This window comes from Salmo salar, chromosome 03 (assembly GCF_965601325.2).
Source record: "Salmo salar chromosome 03, fSalSal1, whole genome shotgun sequence".
Classification (NCBI taxonomy): Eukaryota; Metazoa; Chordata; class Actinopteri; order Salmoniformes; family Salmonidae; genus Salmo; species Salmo salar.
This window is the reverse complement of record NC_138293.1, coordinates 38,161,148-38,178,859: the sequence shown is the minus strand read 5'-3', so window position 1 is coordinate 38,178,859 and position 17,712 is coordinate 38,161,148. Positions and strand designations below refer to the sequence as shown.

Genomic DNA, 17,712 nt, shown 5'->3' with positions numbered 1-17,712 from the left:
GCAGAAATGGGTAATTATTTTATGATCGAGGATGATCTATGTTGCAGTGTAAATAGGCATCTTAATAACAGACAAACCTGTTTACATGAATACTAGTAATTCAAATATTTATCAAAATCCTATTTATCATGATATCGATTGACTTTTCACATAGTGCCCATCATTAAGAAGGAAAGTAGAAATGGCCCAAACCCAAACCATGGTTTTACAATCCCATTGTTTTGAATAAGACTGATAGATTTTACAATAACAAGATACAGTATTTCCTAGATAGTCACAGCCGAAAGTGGTTTGCCACGAGACGAAGATGACAGTGGAAGTGGTGTGGCGGATGAATCAGAATTAGTTGGGTAACATAGATAATTAAGATGTTTTATTTGCATAATATGCTTATGTGAGATACTTGTCATTAGAATGTATCCATTTGGATAATGAATGTTGGCAGTTGCACTTTTCCCTTAGCTGGGGCTCAGTCACTTGGGGCCCAGAGAGGGGAGAGGTCAGGCTTGTCTTTCACATATCCCTGGTGCTATGCAGAATATCAGGAAGGGAGGAGGACAGAATGGAACATTGTCTACATATGTGTGTGTGTCTTACTGAGGATGGGCCTCTATGAGATAACACTGACAGAGGAGATTTACGATGTCTTTGGGTAATAAAGCCTAAAGAGCATTCCAGAGAACATGAGCTAATGGTTCTGTTCTATACCGTACCAGGGAGAGACAGTTCCAGTTTGGAGTAGGAGGACCAGACACTGGTCTATACAATGAAGACTGTTGACACAGCAGTTGCTGTCTGCTATGTTTTATAGATATCTTTCATACAAAACTTAACCTTGTGACCCATTCTATGTATCTGTGGTTCGTCATGTACGTTGAGAGGGGTGTATCTTGGCTATAAAAGATCTTTGTACTTTTGTGTAGACACTTTCAATGGTTCATTAGAGATAGCGCATCATTGAAAGTCAAGGGATTTTGCAAAGCTCTTATTATTAAAGATGTAGTTTAAGTATAACTCTGACTGGTGTGTGAAGTTTGTAACTCTCCTCATTTGGTAATGCAGAAATGATCCACCACAGTGGAGAAGTTCTCTATCACTGGAATTCATGAGGACCATCTCCGCCTCAACAACCCCAGCAACTCTGCCCGCAACCTGCAAAGCATCTCTAACAGCAGCCATGTCATGGGTGTCACCCCCCCCCCCCCCCCCCTCCCCAATGCCTGTGACACTCAGATAGAGGTGAGTTTTAACTGAACTGGAAGTAGCAAATAGCTGATTAGCAGCATGAATGAAGGTTATTGAATGAACAATTATCTTATGGTTGCAGTCCACAAGATTAAATTGCATTGAATCACAATCATTAGATCCTTTGATTTTCCGGCCGTAGGGTGGGTAGCGTCTTGTGTAAAATATTATATGGGGATGATAGCTATATGGATATCTCTTTGGGTGAGACTTATTCACTCCTGGGTGTTTGTCTGCGTTATTAATATTGAACCTGGTCTAATGAAATATTAGCCCCAAAAGGACAAACTAGCCTGACTGATTTTGTTCCCTCAGAGAAAGGGTCAATACGTAAGGTTTTGGTGAGGAGTGGGCCAGTAGTTCCTGCTGCCCTGTGTTACAACGACACAATACCCTCACACATTCACAAACACTACATACGCACACGCATTAAACACACACACGCATGCCGACACAACACAAACACACATGCACACGCACTCACACACACACACACACACACACACACACACACACACACACACACACACACACACACACCACCACACACACACACACACACACACACACACACACACACACACACACACACACCCCCCCCTTTTACACTCATCATATGCTGCTGCTACTCTCTTATTTATTTTACTCTTATTGTAATCTTTCCGAATACCTAGTCACTTTACCCTGCCTTCATGTACATATTTACCTCAAGTACCTAGTACCTCTGCACATTGTTCTGGTACTGTCACTTTCTGTATATAGCTCCATTCTTGTGTATGTATTTTATTCCTTTTGTGTTAGTTACAATTTTATTTGTTGTTATTACTTTTAAACTCTGCATCATTGGAAAAGGTTTGTAAGCAAGCATTTCACTGAAAAGTCTACACCGGTTGTACTCGGCGTATGTGATAAATCATGTTTGATTTGACTACGAGAACCTCATCTCCAAGAACGAAATCCACACCTTCAATAACCCCAACGACATGGAGATCCATTTCTACAGCCAGTACGCCGAAACATGGCAATGTGACCCTGGGCTTCAGCGCATACAGGGACAACGTCACAGGCTTCGGCATGTTCACTAAACCAGTATGAGTTCTACCAGACGAGCCAGTGTGTTTCCCCTGACTACCCGCCAGACGTGGCGGTGAAGTAAATAATCTACATGGACATCGAGGCCACATCCTCCGTCAACAGCACTGAGTTCTTTGTGGAATCCCGCTGAGCGGCGCCGTATGACAACCCCAACTACCACCCCATCGTAGAATACGGGTGAGACTGAGCACACAAAGGCATCTATCCATCTGACCGCATAATGGTCGCTCATCAGTAGCGTTGGAATATGATTGAATACGTGACGTACTGGAAGAAAAGACAAACCTGCATTTACTGAAATATTCTTTAAGTTTTAATTGGGACGTTTTTATTACAGAGCACAAAACCGACATCAGAACTGGTGACGAGAAGTCCCCAGTAGCCAAACATTTTAATGTGGTCAGACAGGACGTGTGCCAAATGACCTTCAATGGCTTAGAAGTTGTACAGCCATTTAAGAGAGGAGGTGATAGAGAGAACCTTTGCTGTTCTTCGTCAGAATGCACTCCCAGGACTTCTACAACAAATGTTGTTTTGGTTCGAAATAATCCATAGTTATATCCAAATAGCTCCGTTTTGTTCGTGCGTTCAAGTCACTATCTGAAGGGTGACGCGCCGGCGCATTTATATGTTATATGCATATTCTAGTTTCTGGGCAGGAGTAGTAACCAGATTAACCTGTTTGGGCTAGAGGGCAGTATTGAGAATTTTGGAAAAAATATGTGCCCATTGTTAACTGCCTCCTACACCAACTCAGAAGCTAGAATATGCATATTATTGTTCAGGTTTGGATAGAAAACACCCTAAAGTTTCTAAAACTGTTTGAATGGTGTCTGTGAGTATAACAGAACTCCTATGGCAGGCAAAAACCTGACAAGGTTTCATGCAGGAAGTGGCCTGTCTGACAAGGAGTCGTGCGTCTTGCATCTGTTTATTGAAGAGTAAGGATCTTAGGTGTAACGTGACAATTCCCAGGGCTCCAATAGGCTCTCAGAACCCGGGAAAAACCTGAACGATGACGAGGCAGCCTCTGGCTGAAACAGATTATCGCCTTATCCAAGTGGCCGATCAGAGGACCATTGAATGAGGCGCGTGCACGATTCGCCCCCGTGGAGAAATTTCATTCGGCTGTTTAGCTTATTGCAGATTCCCGGTCGGAATATTATCGCTTTTCTACGAGATAAATGGCATAAAAATTGGTTTTAAACAGCAGTTGACATGCTTCGAAGTACGGCAATGGAATATTTAGAAATTTTTTGTCACGCCATGCGCCATGCGCGCGACCGTTATTTACCATTCGTATAGTGTCTAGAACGCACGAACAAAACAGAGGATATTTGGATATAACGATGGATTATTTGGGACCAAACCTACATTTGTTATTGAAGTAGAAGTCCTGGGAGTGCATTCTGACGAAGAACAGGAAAGGTAAGAACATTTTTCTTATAGGAAATAGGATTTTGGTGAAGGCTAATCTTGCCGGGTGTCTAAATAGCTAGCCGTGATGGCTGGGCTATGTACTTAGAATATTGCAAAATGTGCTTCATCCGAAAAGCTATTTTAAAATCGGACATATCGAGTGCATAGAGGAGTAATGTATCTATAATTCTTAAAATAATTGTTATCCTTTTTGTGAACGTTTATCGTGAGTAATTTAGCAAACTGTTAGTAAATTCCCCGGAAGTTTGCTTTTTCTGAACGTCACATGCTAATGTAAAAAGCTGTTTTTTGATATAAATATGAACTTGATTGAACAGACATGCATGTATTGTATAACATAATGTCCTAGGTGTGTCATCTGATGAAGATCATAAAAGGTTAGTGCTGCATTTAGCTGTGGTTTGGGTTTTTGTGACATTATATGCTAGCTTGAAAAATGGGTGTCTGATTATTTCTGGCTGGGCACTCTCCTGACATAATCTAATGTTTTGCTTTCGTTGTAAAGCCTTTTTGAAATCGGACAGTGTGGTTAGATTAAGGAGAGTCTTGTCTTTAAATAGCTGTAAAATAGTCATATGTTTGAGAAATTGAAGTAATAGTATTTCAAACGATTCAAAAATCGCGCCACTGAATTCAGGTGGCTGTTACGCAGGTGGGACGAATTCGTCCCGCCTTGCCCATAGAGGTTAAATCGGGTACGTTTTTTATCCGGCCGTGAAAATACTGCCCCCTATACCATAACAGGTTAACAAGAGTCTTATCTTTAAAATGGTGTAAAATAGTTGATTGTTTGAGAAAATGGAATTGTGGTATTTTAGTTGGTTTTGTATTTCGCGCCGTGCGATGCCATTGGCTGTTGGCTAGGGGTTCCGCTGGCGGTACGGGGTTCCGCTAGTGGAACGTCTGTCCTCAACAGGTTAACTAGAGAAATCTGTTTTTGCATGGGTTGTCTCATTCAACCGCATCTGCCTATGTCTCCCTTCTGCCTCCGCGCTGGAAAGTGGAAGAGCTACATAGCTGTTTGTCAGACCAGGATACATCCTAAAAATTGGTCATCTCACAAAAACATCTGTAGCGTCTGAACTTATATGACCACTCTACGGAATGATGAGACGCTCACGAACGCGATGGTGTTCTCCTTTTTTCTCTACGACCCTCAAGTGTCACAGGACTCGTAAGGTAACACGTACAAATGGAATGAAAGTATGGAGGTAGTTTTGTGCCAACAAAAATAAGGGGTTAAGTATGTGTCCAAAAAAATATATATGTATGTGCGTGTATATACACTATCGTTCAAAAGTTTGTGGTCACTTAGAAATGTCCTTGTTTTTGAAAGAAAAGCACATGTTTTGTCCATTAAAAGAACATCAAATTGATCAGAAGTACAGTGTAGACATTGTTAATGTTGTAAATGACTATTGTAGCTGGAATATCTATGGAATATTTATGGAATGTCTACAGAGGCCCATTATCAGCTACCATCACTCCTGTGTTCCAACAGCACATTGTGTTAGCTAATCCAAGTTTATAATTTTAAAAGGCTAATTGATCATTAGAAAACCCTTTTGCAATTATGTTAGCACAGCTGAAAACTGTTTCTCTGATTAAAGAATCAATAAACCTGTCCTTCTTTAGAATCTGGAGCATCAGCATTTGTGGGTTCGATTACAGGCTCAAAATGGCCAGAAACAAATAACTTTCTTCTGAAACTCAGCAGTCTATTCTTGTTTTGAGAAATTAAGGCTATTCCATGTGAGAAATTGCAAGAAAATGAAGATCTTGTACAACGCTGTGTACTACTCCCTTCACAGAACAGCTCAAACTGGCTCTAACCAGAATAGAGGAGTGGGAGGCCCCGGTGCACAACTGAGCAAGAGGACAAGTACATTAGAGTGTCTAGTTTGAGAAACAAACGCCTCACAAGTCCTCAACAGGCAGCTTCATTAAATAGTATTTGCAAAACACCAGTCTCAACGTCAACAGTGAAGAGGCAACTCCAGGGTGGCCTTCTAGGCAGAGTTGCAAAGAAAAATAACTCAGATTGGTAAATAAAAAGAAAAGATTAAGATGGGCAAAAGAACACAGACACTGGACAGAGAAACTGTGCCTATGTTAACTTAGTACACCCCCCCACCCAACGGCTTAGACCTTTAGAGGTTAAGGAAGAACTTCTGTTAGGTCACTTCCTGTAAGTAACAGGTGCACTTTTCTTTGTTTATTTTTATTTTGAAAGGCTTGTGGAAACCAACGTTTGTATTTATTTTAGTATAAACACTTGAGCAGAGCTCGCCAAATTCTCTTTTTATGAGTACGAGATATGCCATTAACAGATTGTCTGAATGAAAGAGTATTAGTAGTTTTTTTTACCAGATGCAATGTGGACGAAACTGTTCAAATCTTCTTACCCCTTCACAAGAGACATTTCCGGTTCGGAATGGAAGCTTTCAAATTCATTGGAATGCACGTAAATGGGGACAGACTGCTGGATGATTCAAGGGTCCTATCTGGGTGATACCCCCTCAGTTCAGTGACCTTTCACCTCTCTGGCTGTAGATGTACATTAGCTGTTCAGTAATCCTGTGTGAGGCTGGGAACCTCAGCACCCGGTGTGCCCAGGGCTGCATCATCTCAACCTCCCCCAGTCTGCTGGTCACCACCACCGCAAGAGAGAGGCCCTTATGCAAACTGCCAGTGTCCCAGGGTCCTTTGTGCCTGAGACTTCCAAAAGCTTAGGTAACTATAGCTGAGGTTAAATATAGCTCAGGACAAGCTAGAAGTCAAATGTTGTACTTTGAATGGTTGAAGTTACAACAGTTCTTATCTGCAAGTCTAGTCCTAACAGGCATTAGCATCTCAACCTACATTTCAGTCTGAATGGAAAGGTGTTTTTGTGTTTCGTAAAGAGTTTTGGTGAAAAGGGTGTTGACTTGTTTTCTTGTCTTTCCAGTGACAACATGAACATGGTGTTTATGGCTGGGTGTCTCCTAACAACCGTTGCCATGTTGTGCGGAATGATCCTCTACAAGGTCAAAGCAACAAGGGTCAAATACCAGCCGATTTGAAACTTAGTTAGATGACAGCCATCCTTTCACATGTAGCCTGCAATATTTAAAGAAGAATGAGGGGAAACATGCTGTCTATCATTTGACACAGCGGTCTCTAACTTTTACAATGATGATGTCAGCCTCTTGGGATCAATAAATATATCCATTCATCCATGAACATACTTAGCAGACACTCCAAATAACATGTTTTAAGAGTTAAGTGTTCGTCTCGTATCATCATCTACAGATGTAGGACCTTAATTTGATCACACTGTTGCATAACTTTCCTGCAATGCAGGAAATATAAAACGTATATACTTGAGGTTTTAAAAGCCTTCTGAAGTTTGTAATTTCCACTTAGAAATCTCAGACTTGGTTTTCCCTTACAAAAAAGGTACAGATCTTTGTATATTTAAAGATGGAATCCGCAGTAAGGGGAAACAGCGACACTGTCCACCCCACAGGCATTGTTATGGTTTTTGTTCGCGCATCATGGTAAAAAAAACAACACGCTTGCAATGATCACAAACGGACGTGGCAGTTTCACCATTCAGGATTCCAGATTTAAACTAGCTTATCCCCCATACTGACTAATGAATGTAATTAGCAAAGCTCCTGAATGTGCACTGTCCTCTGCTATAGAGGTGTGATCTTTCACTCTGTCAAACTCAGGCGTGAAAGAGGAGCTTTTGGCGTCAGAGGTGCTTTCTGGTCTTTTAAATCCAAATGGTGTATGTGTGTGTGTGTGTGTGTGTGTGTGGGTGTGTGTGTGTGTGTGTGTGTGTGTGTGTGTGTGTGTGTGTGTGTGTGTGGGTGTGTGTGTGTGTGTGTGTGTGTGTGTGTATTTTGTGACATTATTCATGACATGATTAATGAATGTGGACTTTTAACACAGCCAATTTAATATTTGCCTAATTCATTGATTAATGTATTCTTGGCCCGTCTGTCAGTTGAAATCCCTTTAAAGCCTACTTCAAACAAATGGACGCTACCAATTCTATTAAATACATTTTTTACAGACATTGCTCAGGCACAGTCTGTGCCTCTAACTTGTGTTTCATCCAAGTCTGTTTCATCACTCAGCTCTACGTACTTACCGCCCTCTGCTGCCCCCTCCATAGTATTGCTCCAAAATCCATCAATGTCATTTTCAGAGGGTCAAATCCTAATCTTGCACAACAGAAATATGAGTCCTTAATGCAGATGTCAGGTTAGGGTTGTTTTCACCTGAGATAGTGCATCATCAGTTTGGTTCATTTAGTTAAGTCAATTTTATTGATTGATGAATTATATTAGCATTTTTAGAAAATATACTAATTTCAGTCCGGTAAAATATGAATAAAACCATTGTTCTATTGACCAATAAAAGCCATTGTTCTATTGACCAACTACTAGATTACTGTAATAATAATAATAATAATAATAATGATAAACAATACACGTCATTAACATCTTCTCAATGGGAAAAACATCCTTGCAACACACTCACATTCATCTTATCCTTATTGTAAATAAAAACATGAATGTTACCTGTTACCATGTAATGACTTGGCAATAACAATGGTTAGTGCAGTTTGTTCACTTATATTCAATAATTACATAATACTGGTTTAGAATACATACCAACTCATTCTTACAGTAACAGTGTCACAGATTGTCAATAAAAGAGAGACTAGGGAGAATAAGAAGTATGATAAAAGCTTTTTGTACAACAAGAAGTGCAAGAAATAACAGTGGCATGAGAATACCAGAGGGCCCTCAGAGACCTCTCTGTGTGTGTGTGTGTGTGTCTGTGTGGAGAAGAGCGTTGGCTAAATGACTAAAATATAAAGGTAAAAATGTGTGTGTGTGTGTTCTCTGCAAAGGAATGAAAGCAAGTGCAACTAAGTATGAGGGAGGAAAAAAGCAGAGTACATGCATGTTTCGTAAATATGAAGGAAATTAATACTGTATACGAGGAAAACCACAGTTGGGTCTATGGTGATCAAGTTCATAATGTCCCTTTTCTCTCCATCTCTTCACCCTCCTCTCCCTCTAGTTGTCTAGAATGTTGTCTTCGCCTCCTGTCTGTTGTTGTTATGATGACATCTTACCATTGTCGTTGGCGGGCTCTGGACTCTCAGGACCTAGACAGAGAGAGATTTGAAAGTCAGAGTCCTTGTTTGGCCTCTACCATTAAGTATTAGAAAGGTGACTCTCCCTCATATCCCCAAACAATGCCTAGGCCGCAGTCAACAGGATTTTAATGGCCCAGCATGGCCCAGTGTTTTCTCTGATCATGTGACACATTGGGTAGACTGTCAATACCATGTCAATTCTCTCTTTCACCACTGAGTCATGAAAAGGAGGCTTACAGTATAGTAGCTTATGAACATTACCATGCTTGCACATACTCATACAGTATGACACAGAGAGGGGTCCAGAGAAGCAGATACATACAGACAATCCTGGGGAAGTCCAGAGATATGTTTCTTTTCTCTGGGAGTCTGGGTCTTTTCACAGGGGGTTTGCGATCTGAGGACCCCGTATCCAGATCGTTGGGGCTATTCCGTTCCATGCCTGAAGGGAAATGATATGAGACATACACACAGGGCCACACAGACGGTGACTGGTGACAGGGGGTAGTTGCAGTAATGTAAGTCATGATAAGCAGAGATCTATTGGATAGTCCCTGGCAGAGGGATGGACAGAGGAATGGTCAGCATACCTAACAGACACAATGAGTCAGCATTCAATGACTGAAGTAGCAAGCAAATAAATGCATCAAATCACAAATTGGAATTGAAACAGCGGAATTCAAACGATAGTGTAAAACAAGCGTATGCATGCAAGGATCTGTAGAGACAAACATGTATGTACAGACGTACAGCACACATTCACACATGCAGTGAGCCCACTCACGCTCACCCTCACACATACCCATGTCACATGAGTCTGCCTTCCTGTTGCGATGCGGCTTCAGTGGATAACCATTTCTTCCTCCCTCCTCATCTGATTAAATAGTCAAAATTTCAACCTGCCGCCATCATCATCATCATCATCATCATCAACAATAACAATACAATATTCATAGCCATTGATCATTTTTGGGACTGCATGCGCATTTTTATTTACATTTGAGTCATTTAGCAGACGTTCTTTTCCAGAGCGTTATCAATTATCACTACAATCATTTCTTAAAACCACCTTCAGTGAAATTCCATCATAGTGGTACCTTGACAACCAGCATGATCAGGAGATTCAAACACAGGCTTGGTAGAAGCAGGAGGCACAGGAGGAAGGCTTTTCTTCTCATTAGTCCCTTCTTCTTGACTGACAGGAGCTTTAGACAAATCAAAAGAGGGCTTGGCAGAGGCAGGTGGAACAGGAGGTGTGGTTTTCTTCTCATTGGTGGTTTCCTCAGGCGGGGTGACAGCAGGCTGTGTCTTTGGAGAGGTCTTATCTTTACCAGGCTGTGGAGATAGATTGTGTCTGTCTCAATGACTTAACAATACATACAAGCAACAAACAGCGATACAAAAAACGAGGAGACACAAACGGACAAACAGACACACCTTTTCAGGAATGGGGGGACGCTGCCCCTCTGCCCCTCTGTCTTTCTGCACACCCTCACGTCTCTTTTCATTATTCTCCTCTTCTACCCTGTCTCCCTCTATCCATCTGATGCCATCAGTTGATTTCTCTACAAAGAAAAAAAGTGTGAAACAAAAGTGAAATTGTAATTCTGTAACAACTCTATATCCATATTCTAGCACATGCAGTAGCCGGAGCCAAATGCGACCGACCGGCTCAAATTGGTCTTATGTAGCAAAATTTGAAATTGTGTTTTTTACATTGGATAAAAGTAGAGACTCAGAGCTACTTAATACACTTCTAGTTAATACACCTCTTGTTATTTATGTTGCAGTACCGGAGCTTCCCTGCAGGTGTCTCTGTTTAATGCTGGCCAGGTTGGGCTTGCTGCTTTGAGAAGGGGGTTCTGGTTTCTGTCCACAGGGGGCACCCTCCTTCCTGTTCTCCATGGACTCCGTCCCCTCTGTCTCCTTTGTCCGTCTCTCCACCTCCGTCTGTGTGTCTGTCTGAGTGCTGGGCATCGGCAGGTCCTGACTGACTGGCTCTGTCTGTCTGTCAGTCTGTCTGTCAGTCTGTCTGTCAGTCTGTCTGTCAGTCTGTCTGTCAGTCTGTCTGTCAGTCTGTCTGTCAGTCTGTCTGTCAGTCTGTATGTCAGTCTGTATGTCAGCCTGTTTGTCTGTCAGAGAAGCGGAGGACATTGCATGTCCATTGGCACGGGACTCTGTCTGGGTGTCTGATGCAATCTGTGGGTCCTTCTGTCTGTCTGTGTCTCTGTCCACTGGTCTGATCTCAAAGCTACTGTCTGAGTCCTCGTCTTCTGCTCCGATACAATTGTATACCATCCCGATCAGATCTGAAGGCTGGAAGGTAGGAGAGAGACAGAGTGAAGAGAGTAGATTGTAAGGCTTACATTGTGTCATATATGCAATTTTTACTATTTCATTTTAATTTTACATGGTGGGTCACCATTGACACCAGGGTCTCATTTACAAAGGAACCCTGCGAACATGAACATACACAATTTAATACAAATAATGTAAGATAATAATATAAATACAAGATTAATCAAAACAAACACAACTCTCACATATCACCTTGCTTAAACTCAGTCTAAACTGTCCAATGGAGCCCAGCAAGTCTAATGTCAAGGTGGCCTGAAGGCTATTCCATGAGCTGGGGGTATAAAAACTAAAAGCATTCTCATGGAAATTCTACACATGGGACACTCGAAGTCAATCTTAAATGAATCATTGTTCATTAACAGTTAACAGGAGAGGTTTCAACAAACTGGATGCCATAGTACACATCTGTCAGGAGCTCTACCGAGGCAGTCCCGTTAGTCCTCTTATATACTGCTGGCAAGTTATATTTACAAGATTTAGCTTATTCATCATATATAATTAATTCATCATTAACGTTTGCTTCATTCATGTGACCGACCAATACTGGTTCATAACATGTGACAGACCAATACCTCAGGAGGCTTCTTCTCTCCAAGCTGAGACCTTAAAACTGAGATATCCTTTTGTTCTCAAAACAAGGTTCTGGGCGTACTGCCAAATTACAGATACTGACAGTGAGGATTCGTTCAGTCTCTTACATGAACACAGCAATTGGTTATTAGAAAAGCACAAACATAAAATGTTCCATCACAGCATTTTTTCCTAGGTCAGTGGAGACCCGCAGGACCTCCAGAACCATCCAGTCCAGAGAGTGGGTCTGAAAATTGCTGGATCTCCAATTAATACATGAGCTGAGTAGGGGAGTAGTAGGGGAGTCTCTGAAGAACCGCATTACATTCTATGTAATAGATTACATAGAATGTAAAAGCATGTATGCTGTACTGTGATGCATTTTGTAATGAGTGGGATAGACAAGGAGATGACTAGTCAGGTAAAACTCCTGGCCCTATTCATGAACTAGGGACAGACCTACAGTGGTACGTTCCTACCTGTCGCTGTGTGAGGCAGTGGGGGCTGGGCCTGGCCCCCCTCATCCCATGCAGTGGTGTGCCCTGAATGGGCCTAGGGGACGGCATCATCCTCCCATTGGCTCCTACCTCAATGATGGCCTCCCCCTTCCCATGATCCTTAGGGTGCTGAATCATAGAGTACACGTTCTCTGAGCCACTACTGAGAGACAGAGAGAGACAGAGAACGAGACAGAGACATATTATAAACTGATAAACTGACAATAAACAATTATTAAATAGTTGTTGTTAACAATTTATAACAAGGACCTGTAATCATATATTCGTCAATAAATCAACTAAATGTGTGCATGACTTTTCAGGACTCCCTCCGTACTCTGTTTCCTGATTGGAGATGGTGGAGTTGCGATTCTTGCGGAACCCGGAGAAGATCGACAGCACACTGCGTCTCTTCTTCCTCCTCAGGGACTGAGCTTGATGGAGTAGTGACAGCTGACTGGTGGGGAGAGATAAAGATATGGGTAGCTGGGTCACTGAGAGTGCATGTGTGTGTGTGAGTGTGTGTGTGTGGGTGAGTGTGTGTGTGTGAAATTGTGCGTAGCCTACCTGTCAGGCAGGACTCTCTTGGTAAAGAAATCAGGCAGTCCATCCTCCAGCATGTTGACTCCTCCGTTCTCTGAACAGTGCTGAGAGGACGGAGATAATAGGTTTACACTACAGCCACCAACACAAATTCTGCTGTCACACTGAAACTACTGCCGTTCTATCATGTGCAATTATCATGTATCATGTACATACACCCTACTCCCTATACAGTGCACTGCTTTTGACCAGGGCCCATAGGGCTCTGGTCAAAAAGAAGCGCACCATATAGGGAAAAGTGTGCCATTTGGGACGCAGCTGAGGAATCTGATATGCTGCCAACAGAGAGATGCCTTGGGGCATTGTGGATTGGAGAACGTGATAAACGAGTGAGTCATGAGATAATGCGACAGATTCACAGTCATAAAGAAACCTATTTTTGGAATGCCTCTGGCATGAAAAACCAGGATGACTAAAACTGAGAGGTGAATAGATTTGTTTGGCTCAGAGGCCTGGTCAACCCCTACCCCCTATGTACTGAAGTTTAACCAAAATGATTGGATAAGTATTGTATTTATCACATTTCACCCAGCCTAGTGGGTAAGTTTGAACTTTCAACTTGACCAGCTTTCAGATCTGTATGAAGTGCTTAGGGGGCTAAGGGTTGATTTGGGATTGGGTCTGGCTCTTCTTTTACAGGTCAGAGTTGACTCACTGTTTCCACGGGGACTTGACCTCGACAGTGCCTTCGCGGGGGCCGTGGCCTGACCTGTGTCACGTGGCGCAGTGGTGCACCCTGGGTAGGCAGGGTGTACAGATCCTCCCATGATGCTGAGCGGGATAGGGGGCCAGAGTGAAGCGGGGAGGAGGTGGGATCATCACCAAGACCTAAAAGGGAGGGAGAGAAGATAAAAGTTGGGTCAAATTCATGTTAATCGACATAAAATGCCCTGCATGAAAACCTTATTATTAACTTCTCTAGAGTAGGGGGCAGTATTTTGACGTCCGGATGAAAGGCGTGCCTGTAGTAAACTGCCTGCTACTCGGGCTCAGAAGGTAGGATATGCATATTATTAGTAGATTTGGATAGAAAACACTCTGAAGTTTGTAAAACTGTTTGAATGACATCTGTGAGTATAACAGAACTCATATGGCAGGCAAAAACCTGAGAAAAATCCAACCAGGAAGTGTGGAAATCTGAGGTTTGTAGTTTTTCAAGTGATTGCCTATACAGTATACAGTGACTTAGGGTTCATTTTGCACTTCCTAAGGCTTCCACTAGATGTCAACAGTCTTTAGAACGTTGTTTCATGCTTCTACTGTGAATAGGGGGGGAATAAGAGCTCCTGGAAGTAGATGACAGAGAAAATGACATGAGCTCAGTGGCGCGCGCTTACATGAGAGTTAGCTGTGTTCCTTTTCTTTTTTGAAGACAAAGTAATCGTCCGGTTGGAATATTATGGAAGATTTATGATAAAAACATCCTAAAGATTGATTCTATACATCGTTTGACATGTTTCTACGAACTGTAATATAACTTTTTTGACTTTTCGTCTGAACTTAAGGTAAGCTCACTCAATCTGGTTGACACTGGACGAATCCTTCTGGTTCTGGAGCTACGTTTCTTGATGGCGATGGTGTCCTAGTAAGACACAAGGGAGAGGAAAGGCAACGTGATAGAGCAATGGAAAAATGCACTCGTACACGCACACATATACACCTGCCCACACACTTACGATGTTCATGCCCAGGCCTTCCTCGTCGGGGAAGTCCAGTGAGTCTGTGATTCTGGATTGTCTGATGGTGCGTCTGCCTGTCCCTGCGTCATCCAAACGCTTCACCTGGGACACCTGACACAGCTAAGACAACAGAGAGACATTTACAATACTATATTACTGGTCTGACACAATGGGAACTGGCCTGGTCTGAGACTATGCTCACTGGTGTGAGATGGTGGGGAGATGAAACTGAGATTGAACAAGTTCTGTTCTAGAGGTACACAGAGATCACAGAGGTACACAGAGGTACACAGAGGTCACAGAGGTACACAGTGCATAGAGGTAAAGACACATCGAGCACAGAGAGAGTAGTGTGTGTGTTAGTACTAGGGTTTTGTGAGTGGTGTAGAGCTCCTGAAGGATCTGATCCACTATGGAGTTGGTCAGATAGGAGACCACCGACAGCTTCACGTCCCTGAGGGTGAAAGATAAAAACAGAGAACGAGAACGAGAACGAGAGAGAGAGAGAGAGAGAGAGAGAGAGAGAGCGAGAGAGAGAGAGAGAGAGAAGGGGGGGAGTGAATACTTCCTTCAAATTCTCTATTCACAACCTTCTCTTTAGTCTAGACCCTTCTCATCCCCTCCCTCTTTTTTTCCTCCCCCTCTTACTCCAGGGCTCTGTTGATGTCCTGTGCCGCTCTCTCCATCAGGGCGGTGCGGATGGTGGAGCGAGGGATGGAGACGCGTTCTGAGATGGAGGAGAGCGGAGGGTTGAGTCGCTCAGCTGAGGAGGAGGACATGGGACACAGCTCCCGACACAGAGACACCATGGAGTCCACTATCACCTGGGAATGATCAGTCAATAAAGCCATCAATGTGTTATTCCCTCATTCAATAAGTCCTGTCTACAATAAGAATCACAGTACCCATATTTCCTTATCAGCAACCTTGGCCAGGTCTCCTGCCAAAGAATGTATATATATATATACACTGCTCAAAAAAATAAAGGGAACACTTAAACAACACAATGTAACTCCAAGTCAATCACACTTCTGTGAAATCAAACTGTCCACTTAGGAAGCAACACTGATTGACAATACATTTCACATGCTGTTGTGCAAATGGAATAAACAACAGGTGGAAATTATAGGCAATTAGCAAGACACCCCCAATAAAGGAGTGGTTCTACAGGTGGGGACCACAGACCACTTCTCAGTTCCTATGCTTCCTGGCTGATGTTTTGGTCACTTTTGAATGCTGGCGGTGCTTTCACTCTAGTGGTAGCATGAGACGGAGTCTACAACCCACACAAGTGGCTCCGGTAGTGCAGCTCATCCAGGATGGCACATCAATGCGAGCTGTGGCAAGAAGGTTTGCTGTGTCTGTCAGCGTAGTGTCCAGAGCATGGAGGCGCTACCAGGAGACAGGCCAGTACATCAGGAGATGTGGAGGAGGCCGAAGGAGGGCAAAAACCCAGCAGCAGGACCGCTACCTCCGCCTTTGTGCAAGGAGGAGCAGGAGAAGCACTGCCAGAGCCCTGCAAAATGACCTCCAGCAGGCCACAAATGTGCATGTGTCTGCTCAAACGGTCAGAAACAGACTCCATGAGGGTGGTATGAGGGCCCGACGTCCACAGGTGGGGGTTGTGCTTACAGCCCAACACCGTGCAGGACGTTTGGCATTCGCCAGAGAACACCAAGATTGGCAAATTCGCCACTGGCGCCCTGTGCTCTTCACAGATGAAAGCAGGTTCACACTGAGCACATGTGACAGACGTGACAGTCTGGAGACGCCGTGGAGAACGTTCTGCTGCCTGCAACATCCTCCAGCATGACCGGTTTGGCGGTGGGTCAGTCATGGTGTGGGGTGGCATTTCTTTGGGGGGCCGCACAGCCCTCCATGTGCTCGCCAGAGGTAGCCTGACTGCCATTAGGTACCGAGATGAGATCCTCAGACCTCTTGTGAGACCATATGCTGGTGCGGTTGGCCCTGGGTTCCTCCTAATGCAAGACAATGCTAGACCTCGTGTGGCTGGAGTGTGTCAGCAGTTCCTGCAAGAGGAAGGCATTGATGCTATGGACTGGCCCGCCCGTTCCCCAGACCTGAATCCAATTGAGCACATCTGGGACATCATGTCTCGTTCCATCCACCAACGCCACGTTGCACCACAGACTGTCCAGGAGTTGGCAGATGCTTTAGTCCAGGTCTGGGAGGAGATCCCTCAGGAGACCATCCGCCACCTCATCAGGAGCATGCCCAGGCGTTGTAGGGAGGTCATACAGGCACGTGGAGGCCACACACACTAATGAGCCTCAAATTGACTTGTTTTAAGGACATTACATCAAAGTTGGATCAGCCTGTAGTGTGGTTTTCCACTTTAATTTTGAGTGTGACTCCAAATCCAGACCTCCATGGGTTGATAAATTGGATTTCCATTGATTATTTTTGTGTGATTTTGTTGTCAGCACATTCAACTATGTAAAGAAAAAAGTATTTAATAAGATTATTTCTTTCATTCAGATCTAGGATGTGTTGTTTAAGTGTTCCCTTTATTTTTTTGAGCAGTATATATATATATCCATCCATCTATCTATCTTTTAATTAATCCATCATAGTCTAACTCTAACCATGCAGGGGGAGAGGAGTGTTGAGTGGCCTACCTGTAGCTCCTTGTCAGCAGCCTTGGCCAGCTCTCCTGCTAGAGAGTCCAGTTTCTGTCTGACAGGCCCGTCCACTGAGAGAACATGGGCCAGCTCACACAGAGATGGATAGAGCTGAGAGGGAGAGAGGGAGAGAGAGGAGCTTAGAATATTTCAACACACATACATATGCATATTCAACGCACACACACACACACACACGCACACAGTATAGCTGAGAGAGACAGAGAGAGTGGTTTAGAATATATAAACACGCATGCTTACGCACACGCCAACTTACCGCACGGGAGTTTCTGGCCTCCTTCAGGACCTGTCTGGCAGCCTGCAGCTCCTCTCCTTCCTCTGAGCCTCGGAGAGCACACACCTGCTGCTGCACACGCACACACAGCCGCTCCATCACCTGACACACACCCACACACACACAC

General features: G+C 43.5%; 1 protein-coding gene across 2 annotated transcripts in view; it reads right to left on the bottom strand.

The window, feature by feature from the left end:
• Positions 1 to 7,703: 7,703 nt before the first annotated feature.
• The window catches only part of LOC106600234 (capping protein, Arp2/3 and myosin-I linker protein 3), a 50,211-nt gene continuing 40,202 nt past the window's right edge, over positions 7,704 to 17,712 (bottom strand). Inside the window, exons 25-40 of one of the 2 annotated variants that reach the window (XM_045714798.2) lie at positions 17,568 to 17,687; positions 17,288 to 17,401; positions 15,297 to 15,472; positions 15,015 to 15,102; positions 14,646 to 14,768; positions 14,485 to 14,551; positions 13,625 to 13,797; positions 12,934 to 13,013; positions 12,704 to 12,823; positions 12,349 to 12,529; positions 10,735 to 11,257; positions 10,379 to 10,506; positions 10,039 to 10,276; positions 9,744 to 9,815; positions 9,264 to 9,383; positions 7,704 to 8,950 (exon numbers count right to left, since the gene is read on the bottom strand). In XM_045714798.2, the coding sequence (XP_045570754.2) occupies positions 8,901 to 8,950; positions 9,264 to 9,383; positions 9,744 to 9,815; positions 10,039 to 10,276; positions 10,379 to 10,506; positions 10,735 to 11,257; positions 12,349 to 12,529; positions 12,704 to 12,823; positions 12,934 to 13,013; positions 13,625 to 13,797; positions 14,485 to 14,551; positions 14,646 to 14,768; positions 15,015 to 15,102; positions 15,297 to 15,472; positions 17,288 to 17,401; positions 17,568 to 17,687 (2,373 nt within the window). In that variant the 3' untranslated portion in view covers positions 7,704 to 8,900. The remainder of the gene's footprint in view (positions 8,951 to 9,263; positions 9,384 to 9,743; positions 9,816 to 10,038; positions 10,277 to 10,378; positions 10,507 to 10,734; positions 11,258 to 12,348; positions 12,530 to 12,703; positions 12,824 to 12,933; positions 13,014 to 13,624; positions 13,798 to 14,484; positions 14,552 to 14,645; positions 14,769 to 15,014; positions 15,103 to 15,296; positions 15,473 to 17,287; positions 17,402 to 17,567; positions 17,688 to 17,712) is intronic. The other variant, XM_045714799.2, reaches the window with a different exon arrangement.